The sequence below is a fragment of the Brachyhypopomus gauderio genome, chromosome 6 (genome assembly GCF_052324685.1).
Source record: "Brachyhypopomus gauderio isolate BG-103 chromosome 6, BGAUD_0.2, whole genome shotgun sequence".
NCBI classification, from domain to species: Eukaryota; Metazoa; Chordata; class Actinopteri; order Gymnotiformes; family Hypopomidae; genus Brachyhypopomus; species Brachyhypopomus gauderio.
Genome location: NC_135216.1, coordinates 11,916,358 through 11,929,620, shown reverse-complemented (window position 1 = coordinate 11,929,620; position 13,263 = coordinate 11,916,358). Strand labels below are relative to the sequence as shown.

Here is a 13,263-nt window from a genome sequence, read left to right as displayed (position 1 = left end):
GGTAACCAGGAGACAGGATGCGGCCAGACGGCTCATCTTTGATCGTTCCCCCGCACTCCGCTGCACATGGAGACACACACACACACACACACACACACACACACACACACACACACACACACACACACACACACACACACACACACACACACACACATTTCATATTTCATACACTCTTCAAAAAGGTACCACCGCGCTGTCGGTACACCCTCGGTCCCTAGCAGGCTGCCGGTTAGGAGTACAAAGCAGCCCAGCAGTTCAGCTGTCTCTGAGCTCGGCAGGCGTGAGCAGTCCCTTGGCACCGCGGCGTTTGGGCCGTGGATGAGGGCGGGGTCCTGGGGGGGGGCGCAGCATGCAGAGCGCTGTATATCGGCAGGCAGTAGAGGAGGCGGCGACCCACGGCTTTAAAAGAACACGGGGGGCACGGACGCGGGCTCGGTGAGAGATGGGCCGGGCCGTGGTATATCACGGCCGGCATTGAGACATCCATGGGGAGGGCATATTTCCTTTGGCAAATATCACTGATAGGGTTTCAGTAATATCTCCAGCTCTGGGCGCGGCCATCCATCTCGTGGGAGTCGCAGTGGCAGTGTCACACAGTGGGGCACAAATCACTTGTTTGTCAGCGGGTGGTGGTGGTGGTGGGGGTGTGAGCCAGACTGCTTCAGTTTCACGGATCAGTAGCCAGCGAGGCCCTTTCCCCCACCTCTCACCAGCCCTGAGGTCACTCTGATCAAACGCCTGCTTCCTCACACCATACAGCCACACAGACATGAACCAACGTAGGGCTCTCTCTCTCTTTCTCTCTCTCTCTCTCTCTCTCTCACACACACACACACACACACACACACACACACACACACACACACACACACACAGTCATCAGAGGTCCATCCCACAGGCAGAGCATATTTATAACATTTATATGTTGTAAAGACATATAGACAGTTGTGGTCTTCTGCTGACTGCCTGTGACTCATTGAGGCTCAATAAGGGCCAAAATGAACTGGAACATATGAGATGCTTAACACACACAGACACACACACACAACAGGCGCACACCATCAGCCCAGGGTCACGTCACACACATTAGCAGGTGTAAAGCTAACAGTGGTCTCCAAATAACAAATGGCACTTCCCAGAGCCCCAGGGTGTCTCAGATGGCTCAGAGATGCTTTCTCTGTCACACGCTCAAGACCACTTCATATGGCCCTCTCTGAGTCAAACACAGAGAGTCGGTGTGACACTGCTGGGCGCAAACTGGGAAGACAACAAAGGCATAAATAATTACACAGGAGGATGTAAAGATGCATCAGCCTTGTGTATGAAGCCAATGTTGACAGGTGTACAAAACCCAGTGTAGCATGGGATTACTGTCGCCCTCCTGACTAAACAGTGACACAGATGTGTTTACAATCCACGTCAGTACGCTTCTATACAGTTATGACATCAGGTTGCACTATAACTGTAAAAATACACACACACAAAAGTCCACAGAGGAAACCATGACAGAAAATGGAGAATAGAGAGACACTCGAATTACAACAGAGAAGTTAAACAACTTAAAACCGGATAACCAACTAATTCAAAGAAGACAAGATGGAAAACAAGTGAAAGCGACAAAAGGCCAGGCCAACATTATAGTGGAATGAATCTTTTCTCTCCTGTACGTTGAGTTTTTCCTCTCTCCTTTCTGAACTCCTCTCAGATGAATGTTCCCCTAGTGGAGCTGGCAGGGTGATAAATCAGCAGGAAACAAACCCATCTTCTTCAACTCCAGATATGACCTGCTTCACAAGTCATGAAACCTCTCTCTCTCTCTCTCTCACACTCTCTCTCTATCCCTCTTTCTCTTGCTCTCTCAATACCTCTCAACTCTCTTGATCTCTCTCTACCCCTCCCTCTCTCTCCCTCCTTCCCTCTCCCTCCCTCTCTCTCTCTCTCTCTCTCTCTCTCTCTCTCTCTCTCTCTCTCTCTCTCTCTCTCTCTCTCTCTTCTATCCTCTCCCTTGCCTTGCCACGTTCTTCTGCAGGAATATATGAGTATTCTCCCACTGGGAAGTGACAAAATATTTGCTCAGGCTTTTGCACATGTCCCTCCTGTCGTTATGTGGATTTCCATCTCAGAGTGTATCTGTCACACGGGTCTCCACGGGCCCGCATGCTATGGTGTTGCAACAGAATGCTCAAAGTCATAGCAGAGTGCTTAAAAGTGATGTGATTACAGTAGGATGACTTTTACTGGGACATAGGCTTGCCCAGAGGGAATACACACACACACACACACACACACACACACATACACACACACACACACACACACACAAACATACACACATGCGCGCACACACACAGACACATGTACTCACACACGTGCACGTGCACACACGCACACACACACACACACACACACACACACACACACAAATGCGCATGCATGCATGCATATACAATGTACCAGAACTATTTAAACTTGATGCATCTGTCCACTAGGGAGAGAAATTGCTCCAACAGAGCTATTTTTCAGGAAGCGCCATGATAAGGCAAATTAAAAAGTTTAGCAGGTTATGTGAAAACCTCATTGATGGTAGCAGGCAGAAGCACTTTTAAAAACTGCCTGTTTCGGTGTGAACAGGCTCTGTGAATGCGCTTCAAAGCACAGGTCACAGAGGACGTGGCCTCCTATGACGGTCACTATGTCACACTGGAGTACAATTTTGATGATAGCTTGAGTCAGACTACAAGATCTGAAGCATTTACCACATGCTCAATGTGTCTAGAAAGGGCCGTAACAAGCACAAGACGTCCCCGCCGCCAACGTCCACACACCCAGCACTGAAGGGACTGCACTGCTGTGAGCCAATGGACAATGGACACAGTCAACGGCGTCGGTCGGCTTTCTGTCCTTCACCCATCTGAGTGTGCGACTGAAGGACGGAGGACATCACTGAAAAACCTCTGGATCCTCCCCAGGGCGGCCATTTTGTCACGGCGAGTTACAGCAAATCTCCTACTGTGTGACCCAGTTTACCGCGAATTCACCACCTATTACCACAGAATCTTCTACCAATCCATTCCATATTGCTTGTACTTCTGTGAAAGGTCTGGCCGCCCTGGTTTGTGACTGAGTTGTGGCATGTGTGGAACGAGGAATGTGGAATGTGGCTGAGACACATTGCGTGCTGAGTGTGTGTGTGCTGGATGTGTGTGTGTGTGCTGTATGTGTGTGTGTTCTGGATGTGTGTGTGTGTGCTGTATGTGTGTGTGCTGCATGTGTGAGTGGTGGATGTGTGTGTGGTGGATGTCTGTGCTGGATGTGTGTGTGGTTGTGTGTGTGGTTGTGCATGGTCCCTGCTCGACCACACAGCAGCTTACCCACACACTGTGGGAGGGGGCTGTCCCACGCTCGTCTCTCACCCCGCAGGCACGTCAGGGCCTCTGTGCCCTTTAGGGTGTAGCCAGGGTCACAGCTGTACGACACTGAGCTACCTGCAAAATGACCCCTGTCCTCACGCTTATAGCCAAACTGAGGCACGCCAGGGTCTTCACATCGCACCAGGTCAAAGCCTAGGAGAAACAAGGAGAGAACGAGAAATGAGAGAGTGAGAGAGAGAGAGAGAGAGAGAGAGAGAGAGAGAGAGAGAGAGAGAGAGAAAGAGATTCAATTATGATCCTTGCTGTGTTGCTCGATACATCCTGCTATGCCATTATGTCTGTGTCAAGATTAAAACCCTTTCAGGAACAGAAAAAAAAAGGAATTGAGAAAGAGGGGGTGACCACAAATTCACTAATATACAGACAGATATGTGCTGCCACTGGTCAGTAGGGTACTATTCATGTGCACCCAAAGGTCACTGTGGAAAGAGCAGCTTCAACGTCCGTGTACCTGTGACCCAGTGCTCAACAGATATAGTACATAACTTATAGTTTTGTGAGTGGGATGTATGTGATATATCAGATTATGGGGGGTACTTCTACTTAAACAGAGTAATGACAGTTTTATGCCTGTTCAGAGAGGGTAATGAGGTCAAGAGGCAGCACATGCAGGCCCAGGGACATGTGAGGTTGTGTAGTGTAGTCCAGGAGCAGCTGAGGTTGTTTAGTGTAGTCCAGGAACCTCAGAGGTAATGTAGTGTAGTCCAGGAGTATGTAAGCTTGTGTAGTGTAGTGCAGGAGTATGTAAAGTTGTATAGTGTAGTCCAGGAGTATGTAAGGTTGTGTAGTGTAGTCAAGGAGCATGTAAAGTTGTGTAGTGTAGTCCAGGAGTATGTAAAGTTGTGTAGTGTAGTGCAGGAGTATGTAAAGTTGTGTAGTGTAGTCCAGGAGTATTTAAAGTTGTGTGGTGTAGTGCAGGAGTATGTAAAGCTTGTGTAGTGTAGTGCAGGAGTATGTAAAGTTGTGTAGTGTAGTGCAGGAGTACGAAAAGCTGTGTAGTATAGTGCAGGAGTGTGTAAAGCTGTGTAATCTAGTGCAGGAGAATATAAAGTTGTGTAGTGTAGTCCAGGAGTATGTAAAGCTGTGTAGTGTAGTGCAGGAGAATGTAAAGTTGTGCAGTGTAGTGCAGGAGTACGTAAAGTTGTGTAGTGTAGTGCAGGAGTATTTAAAGTTGTGTAGTGTAGTGCAGGTGTATGTAAAGTTGTGTAGTGTTGTGCAGGAGTATGTAAAGTTGTGTAGTGTTGTGCAGGAGTATGTAAAGTTGTGTAGTGTAGTGCAGGAGTATGTAAAGTTGTGTAGTGTAGTAATGGGCAGTCATGGCCTGGCGGTTAGGGAACTGGTCTTGTGACCGGAGGGTCGCAGGTTCGATTCCCAGACCTGAGACCATGACTGAGGTGCCCCTGAGCAAGGCCCTAACCCTCAATTGCTCACTTGTATAAAAATGTAAGTCGCTCTGGATAAGGGCGTCTGCTAAATGCCATAAATGTAAATGTAGTCCATATGCCAGCACACACTGGTGCTGACACATATGCTGACACTCACTGGTGAAGTGGAGCTCGAATCCTTTGCTGGTGTTGTCACTGTTACTGATGAACTCCAGCCACATGGTGCTGGATGTGCTGTTGAGGGTCACCTCCATGAGCTCTGTGCCCGTGAACACACCCAGCAAGCGGGCGCGGTTACTGTTGCCATCGTACACCTGGAACACACACACACACACACACACCAAGCTTATTACTTATACCCACAGCTGTAAACTATACACTGTACACCTGTATATACACACACACACATGGAAATGGTCAGTGTCCTGTGGGTAGTGGACATTTCTGCTTCACACAGTCTGGGCTGGAGAGAGGGTCTAGACTCACACATACAGATTCTCTCTCTCTCTCTCTCTCTCTCTCTCTCTCTCTCTCCCTCCTCCCTCCCTCTCTCTCTCTCTCTCTCTCTCTCTCTCTCTCTCACACACACACACCACACACACTCACACAAATATTCTCTCTCTCTCTCTCTCTCTCTCTCACACACACACACACACACACACACACACACATACACACACACATATTCTCTCTCTCTCCCCTTCTATCTCTCTCTCTCACACACACACACACACACACATATTCTCTCTCTCTCTCTCTCTCTCTCTCTCTCTCTCTCTCTCTCTCTCTCTCTCACACACACACACACACACACACACACACACACACACCATCAGTATGTCGTCCTCCTCCAGGCGGAAGTCACGAGCCCGGAGCTGGATCCCCTTGCCAGGCTGGGTCTGGATTGAGTAGATGCACTCATGATTGTTGCCATAGTAACCCGGGTAGTTTGGTGAGAGAAGAACTCCTTGTTTCCCAGTGACAGAGGAGCCGCATTCAGCTGAACAAAAGAGAGGTCAAATGATGCGTGACCCTCACCTTGGACACGCCCCCTGCTGCCCCCCACCCCCCAGGCAGCAGATCATGACTCTACCTCTGGGTCTACACTGCTCTGTCGTCAGTAGTTACTATAAGAGTGTGATTTCCCTAACTTAAACTATAAGAGACCAAAACAAGTATAATAACTGACTAAATTAAACATCGGTTGACCTAGTTTTATGAGAGATATAAACAAACAGACAGAAACCATAAGCCAGATATTTCCATGGAAAACGTTTAAAATGTAATTACCTTCACCGGAAATGTCAAAATCATAACATAAACCAATTATTTTCTAAGTTTAGCACTGCCAGACATTCTGCCACTGAATAATTGGAGAAAATATGGCTTCCAGAAAAGCTTTCCACAGTTTTATTGATACAGATTACGTGTATGGAATTTGGGCTTCCGGTTTATATATATTAGAAAGTTAGAAATCCAATCGTTTTGGGCTGCATTATTATCTAAGTATAAAGCACCATCACTGGTCAAAATGTCTCTCTCTCTCAATTTCTGATTTAATCATTAATGATAATAATAACCTTTAAATAAGGTTGTGTGTGTGTGTGTGTGTGTGTGTGTGTATTTATTTGTGTATAATGTGTGTGTGTGTGTGTGTGTGTGTGTATTTATTTGTGTATAATGTGTGTGTGTGTGTGTGCATGCTTGTATTCCATTCAGTGTTTCTAGGTGATGGAAGGTGTGTAGTGTGTAGAAATAGTCGACAAAGCAAAATGAAAAGCATGTGACCACCTACCAACACACCTTGGGAGAGGGGAACTCCAGACCCGGCGCCGCCCCCCTAAACACACCACCCTCGCCGGCCCCTCCAGCCGGTAGCCAGGGAAGCAGGAGAAGATGAGCGCGTCCCCCACCCCAAACTGCAGCCCCTTACGGGTACTGAAGGGCGGGACGCCAGGGTCTTCGCACGGCTCTAGGTCATACTCTAAAAACAGGCACGAAAGCACGGTCACTTCAGTCCAGAGGTCCTCTCAACCTGGCTTGTGTCTGTCATGTTTTTCTTCTGTTACCCTGAACGTATGTAGAGGTCCAGGTAGTCCAACACCATCACGAGAACTCTAAATGTGACTATGTGGACCTGCGTACCTGAGAAGGTGATGTTGAAGCCCTCGTAAGACACAGAGAAGTCCGAGAGGAAGCGGATCTGAGCCGTGTAGTTCCCGAACAGGCCGGCACTGAGGGGTGGAGGCAGAGTGGAGCCCGTGAGCCTCCACAGAGGCTGTGAGAAGCTGCCGTTCTCCGTCACCAGGAGGTGGTCGTGAGGACTCTCCAGGTGAAAGGTGTGGAACGTGAAGAGCACACCTGCCAAGAGGAGAAACCAAGGAAACCAGAAAAAGTGTCCGTTTTAGGAAAGTACCGTCTCACAAGTGCCCGTGAATCCTGAGTGCATTTACATGAAACACGTGGTCGAATAACCCAGCCAAGTGCACTTACCTTTGCCATGGGAAGTCTCGATTGTCCAGGTGCAATTGAGGTTGTGGGGGTAGAAGTCCGGAAAGCCGGGAGACAGAATGGTCCCGGAGTTTCCCTGAATAAAACCGCCACAGAGAGCTGCGGGAAATGCGGTGCGGGGGTTAGTTACAGCACGGCTACGTCCGGAGCGCTCACTGTGCACTAAAGACCGCTTTACAAGTGGCGCCCTGCTGAAGGACATAAACATCTGGAGGCAAATTATTCCTATCATTACCCAAAGGGAAAAATCAATGATGACCTAGAGTATAAAAGCATTTAGGGAGGAATAAGTGTGGGAGGTGGAGAGGGTGCTTCTGACCGGTAAAGAACGCTCTGGCCAGGAAGCTGTGACGTCAGTGCAGTAATGGGACCCTCTCTAATACATCGTCTTCCTGTAAGACAAGCTGTTTTATATGGCTGTGGGCGGACTGTACCATCGCAGCTGGGGAGGGGTCGATTCCACTGGAAGTTCGGTTCACACTCCAGGGCCTCGGGGTCGCTGAGTGTATATCCAGCGTCACAGCTGAACATCACAAGTGCTCCCACGTAGAAATCGTTGCCGTGGCGCTGGCCGTTGACTGGGATTCCAGGGTCGACGCAGTGGTCAGACTGCAGCTGCAAGGCTTTAGGAGACATTTCAGAAATAACGTCACTCTGACGTCTAAAAGATGCACAGCATTGACTCTCTGCTATGACTCGATAAGTCTCCCTCCATTACTGAGCAATGTGGCAAATACGACTCTTTTATCCAAAATGATAAATATGGAAATGTGATTTGTGCACACACACACACGATAAAAGATTTCTGTTCTGTCAGATATGCAGTGTGCCATTCCAATCTACACATGCGAGATGTTCCCTCTAAAAAACGTTATGCTCCAGAGTAGCTCCATGGTTGGCATCCTCCCATAAACACGTACTGCGCACAATAAGATGAACAGCGTTTTCTACTTGAGCTGACGCTCAATAATTTAACTAAAGCTGACATTTATGGAGTGATAATCAGAAAGGTGAATACTCATGAGACTCTCACATTAAAAAATGCCTGTCACTTATGGATCCAAGTACAGAGTGTGTGTGTGTGTGTGTGTGTGTGTGTGTGTGTGTGTGTGTGTGTGTGTGTGTGTGTGCACTCAGAGGTGGCATTTGCATGCAGATGCAGGCATCATAGCCTGCAGATCACTGGAATTATCTTAAAACAATCACCATCCTATTATATAATAATTATAGCCTCTGATTGAAATCACAGTATAGTAACATTACTGCATGTGGTTATCATTTTTAATGACACCTTAATATTTCTTTTCATCTCCCTCCCTTAGTCGGCATTAAGAAATTCTGCTGTAATTAAGAGACGCCTGCAAAGCGATGATTTGTGTCACGGAAGAAATAACCTAGCACTTAATCTGCAAGTCACACACTGCCCAAAAAGCACAAGGACGTAGGAGGGAGGGGTAAACACTGCCTAGCCGTAACATTATAATGCAGATATTAGCAGTAGTCCATACTTTCGTATCTGATGCGGAAACCGATGTCCGAGTGGCTCTTGTCGGTGGAGAAGAGCAGGTAGAGGAAGTTGGAGGTGCTGATGAGGAACTGGGGCACTTGGGTCCCTTGATAGCTCCCAATCAGAGGTGAGGAGGGATAACGGCCATCGCGCACCTCCAGAACATCGTAGTTCACCTCTGTCCGGAACCTGTGCACAAACACGGTGGTCAGTGAGCAAAGTCCTGCACCTCCCGCCCCACACTGACAGCTGGCGGCTCCACCATACGAATCATGCTGCCTCTCTTCTTATTTCCAAAGTCTACCTTGTTTACAGCTACCAGGCAAGGAGGAAACACCAGTCCAGCTGTGAGCTGGGCCTGCTTGGGCAGGAAACATACTGGGGCTCCTGCAGGGATCTGTGAACATTCACGAGTGGGCCCAGCAGAGCGGCCTGTGCCACCGGGCCGGAGAGGACTGCTCTCAGGCGGACAATTAATGAAGACGCGCATTTGAGCGTTTGTATGTTTATGGGCTGGGAGGTTTGGGCTGTCACCCTCTCCCGTCAGCAGTGGAGTGGATCAGAGGGGTGGGCGTTCCCCCACAGCTGTACACCAGCCTCGACGCACGAGGCATCGTTTGTAGAACCACATCAATCTTTCTGCTGGAGCTGCATGTATGTGTGCCAAGGCCGCCGGTGCTTATGTGCTAATCAGTGTTATGAATAAAATGAGCCATTTCAGAGGGAAGCCGACCGAACAGAGCAGAACGCCATGGATTATTGATGCAATATAGAATTAAAGAGCAACAAACACTTAAACATTTTGCTTTCTTCTTTCACGGAGAGCTGGCGATCATGTTAGCAGAGGTAAAACTGTTCCATCGCAGACAAAGTGTGTGTACGGCTAATCTGAGAAATGCAACCATCCATGACTTCTAAAGGTTCTACTGCTGTATATAGTGGATATGTACATGGTACATGTCTGCAGCGTATAGGACAGCACATGTCTGCAGCATATAAAAAATGATAATGTCATTTGAAACACATTGCACATAATTATTCAGTTAATAACTCCATGGTGTATCATTCAAAATTGATGAAGCTGCACCAGAAAGACAAAAGAAACCTCTGAAGCTTTGGCATTACTTGTCAAAGATGATCTTGATGGGGTATCCGGGTGGCGCCTCGATGATCCACTCACAGTTGAGGGCTTCTTTGTAGAGTTCGGGCCAACCCGGGGACAGGATGATTCCACTCGGGGCTTTCAAATCTCCGCCGCACGGGGCTGAAAACAGACCAAGGGGCTGCCATTACAAAACCAAGACCAAACTCATCGCAGGATAACCTTCAATACCTTTTAGGAAGTCTCCTACCGACTTTGCCAGTGACATGTGGCAGATAAGAGATGCTATCTGAAGTTATTGACTTCACCCAGCACAAGCTCGGCCTGCAGCTCTGGCCTGACTCACTAAGCACTTCCCCTTTGGCTCCGTCCTGCCTGTTCGGGGGAGTGAATTAGTATTCTCGGTCCACCCTGTTTGTATGTGCATCCAGCAGAACTGCCGAAGCAGCTGATCAATTCTTGTTCTGCCCCTAAAATGTGAATCACTACGTTGTCATGTGAGTCTGAATGTGCCAGTTCACAGTCTCTTATTGCAGAGTCACAATGGCACATTCAACAGTACATGCATTGGTGTGCAAACAAGTACATTTGAAATATACAATAAAATGAGAGGACAAGCCAGAAAGTCTTTTGTCATCAGGTGTGCAGCTGTGTTTTGAGGGTGTGTGTGTGTGCGCGCATGTGTGTGTGTGTGTGTGTGTGTGTGCCAGAATTGTTCCCTTAGCCTTGTGAGCAAATACGGGGAGCTTTGTTCAAACACAAGTCAGCCTGGACTTCCTGAATGTCAGTGTCTGCAACTTTAGCTTCTCACTCCTCTTGCCCCAGTGTGATTGCAGCAGAGCTTTTGATATTTGTAATACCTGCTGACTCAGAGTCTGAAATTAATCTGAGACCACTGATATTTACTCACTACATACATAGTTTCACACAGGACGACTGAGAGCAGAAGAGAGACCAGCGCCCACCGTGCAGGGCAGGTGATCCGCTCTGATGGCTGAGCCCACAGAAGGCCCGCCGTGAACGACACACCCAATACCTGCCCGGGAATGATTCATCACCTCTGCTCTGGATGATGTCATTAAATAAGGAAGCGTGTTTAATCATCAAAATATTTTGCATTGCATAAAACAAAAGTGTGCAAACAACCCAAGGCATTCTCCGTGAAAATGTATTCCTCCCGTTTTTCATCACAGCTGTAGAAAATGTCGTGAAGGAAACTTTTTCTGTGCCTCTTCATGCCTCAGTGGCAGACGTGGAGTCTGAAATAAAGTTTTTGTGGCTGGATTTACACGGCGTGCATCTCATCCTCACACCATCCTCCAGCAGACGTTACTCAAGTGCTCCTGATGCGCTGACATTTAGGTTGCCAGCGACAACGCTGCTGATTTCTGTAGGAGTTTATGTAATGGAAAAGTAAACAACAAGTTTATGTAGGGAAGCTCTTAGCGGGCTTTAGTGGTGGGTGTGTTTTTAGGGGAGATTTTGCAATGCTTTCTGTGTGAGGAGCTTCTAGGGAATGAAAAGGAACATCAAGAAAAAAGATAGCGGTAGCTAAATCGTTCTTAACGTGCTCATTAAAGTTTAATTACGTTAGCAACGCCTAATGTAACGTGCATTCGGGGTCTTGCTGGTTTGTTTTGCACACCGACCTTCACAGCGCGGCATGGCGTTGTCCCACACCACGTTGCCGTCTTTGAGGATGCAGGAGATGGTCTGGGAGCCATGAGTCTTCACGAAGCCCTCCTCACACAGGAAGGAGATGGAGCTGCCCAGCTGCAGGCTCTCGCCGAAGCGCTTCCCGTTGACGGGCACGCCAGGGTCGGGGCACTCGTTGTGCCGAAACGCTGGGGAGGAAGGAACAGGCCACACCCGCTCAGCCATAACAGCCAATCGATAGGAGGGAGAAACAGACTGGCCTCGAAATGCAAACACAGTCTCACAGTCTGGATTTTACTCGGGGGTGGGTCCATCAGATCTGGCAGATTGACTAACCACCTGTCTCTGCAAAATGCAATTTTGCCTGACAAACTAATGCATGAGTAAATAGCATTACTTCTGCCATCTCCAACAGCAAAAAACACCATCTCAACATGCATTGTATTCCAAAGGCATACATAAAAATAACAGCAAAGCCATGTGATGTTTATATGAAACCAAAAAGGATGAGTTTGCAGTCAGTCCCGTGCTCATCTGAGTACAACGACAGCCCTTTGTGTTTCTATTATTCAATTCCATGAAGTATTACATTAATAATCCAAAATAAGTAATGAGAGCATAAACTGTTCTAGTACTGCTAGAGATGGTGATAACAGAACTGTGATTTAAGTATCAGGGATTGGGGTAATTGGTCTAGTCTTTCGATTTGGAGGCTTGAATCCTGCAGTCAGGAGCAATGATCTGGAGGCTCACGTACAAACAAGGTGAGATCCACTCATCACACCCAGCTTCACACCACCAATGTGCCCTTTATCACGTAACTACTTTAAGCTGTACTTGATTTAGAATTGGTGCCGACTCTATGACCTTGTTCTCCGAGCCTGGTTTTGTCTCCGGACAGCACCCGTAGATCTCGACTAATTTCTCTTTCTAGAGCACATCAAGATGCGTATGTCTTTAAAATATTGATCCGGTGGCTCCGTGCATTTAATTCAGGTGGTGTTGGAGCTGCACAAAAGGTTACGTTGTTGTAACACTGCCAATGGGTGCATGGGCACGGCTTCTTAATGAATTAGAGGAAGAAACTTCCTCCATGACGAGAAAACTTTTCTGCTTGTCATCTCTGCTCCACAAACAAACTAATTCATTTCACTTAGTCCACAATATTGATTTATCTGCCTCCAGAAGTGACTTGGTTGATTGGGAAGTTTGGAAACACTGACTGAATGCTGATGGAACTTCAGAGAAGATAAAGAGTCACTTCAAGACAGAATCTTTTCAGAAAAAAAAATCTTCATCACTTTCTGTCTTTCTCTCACTCCTACTCTTTATCTGCTCCCCTGTTCCTTTTTTGTCTAATTCTCTTTCAGCCGAGGTTTGAAACGTGCTATTGTAATGAATCCTCAGTCTGATCCGCTGCACCCAAACACTGAGCGCCCCATCCATCACCATCACTCTATTTATTAAACTGCCAGCCAGCCCCCCAATAGAGTGTGTCGTCTTCTTAATTAATTTGAGCGATGGGACCCTCCCTCTCTTCCCCAAAATGGAGGTGAGGGGAAGATGTGTGATGGAGGGCCTCCTTTCAGCAGTCACAATTAGCCGATGCTGCTTCATTCTATTAACAACAACATATGTTTGGAGTAAAATTTCCCAGATCTATATTTG

General features: G+C 47.5%; 1 protein-coding gene across 1 annotated transcript in view; it reads right to left on the bottom strand.

The window, feature by feature from the left end:
- csmd2 (CUB and Sushi multiple domains 2) overlaps positions 1 to 13,263 on the bottom strand; it is a 204,109-nt gene that overhangs the window by 66,767 nt on the left and 124,079 nt on the right. Inside the window, exons 15-25 of the mRNA XM_077008705.1 lie at positions 11,589 to 11,783; positions 9,963 to 10,101; positions 8,839 to 9,026; positions 7,765 to 7,953; positions 7,313 to 7,429; positions 6,965 to 7,180; positions 6,615 to 6,803; positions 5,650 to 5,819; positions 4,977 to 5,133; positions 3,375 to 3,566; positions 1 to 60 (exon numbers count right to left, since the gene is read on the bottom strand). The exon at positions 1 to 60 is cut by the window's left edge and continues 67 nt beyond it. Of these exons, the coding sequence (XP_076864820.1) occupies positions 1 to 60; positions 3,375 to 3,566; positions 4,977 to 5,133; positions 5,650 to 5,819; positions 6,615 to 6,803; positions 6,965 to 7,180; positions 7,313 to 7,429; positions 7,765 to 7,953; positions 8,839 to 9,026; positions 9,963 to 10,101; positions 11,589 to 11,783 (1,812 nt within the window). The remainder of the gene's footprint in view (positions 61 to 3,374; positions 3,567 to 4,976; positions 5,134 to 5,649; positions 5,820 to 6,614; positions 6,804 to 6,964; positions 7,181 to 7,312; positions 7,430 to 7,764; positions 7,954 to 8,838; positions 9,027 to 9,962; positions 10,102 to 11,588; positions 11,784 to 13,263) is intronic.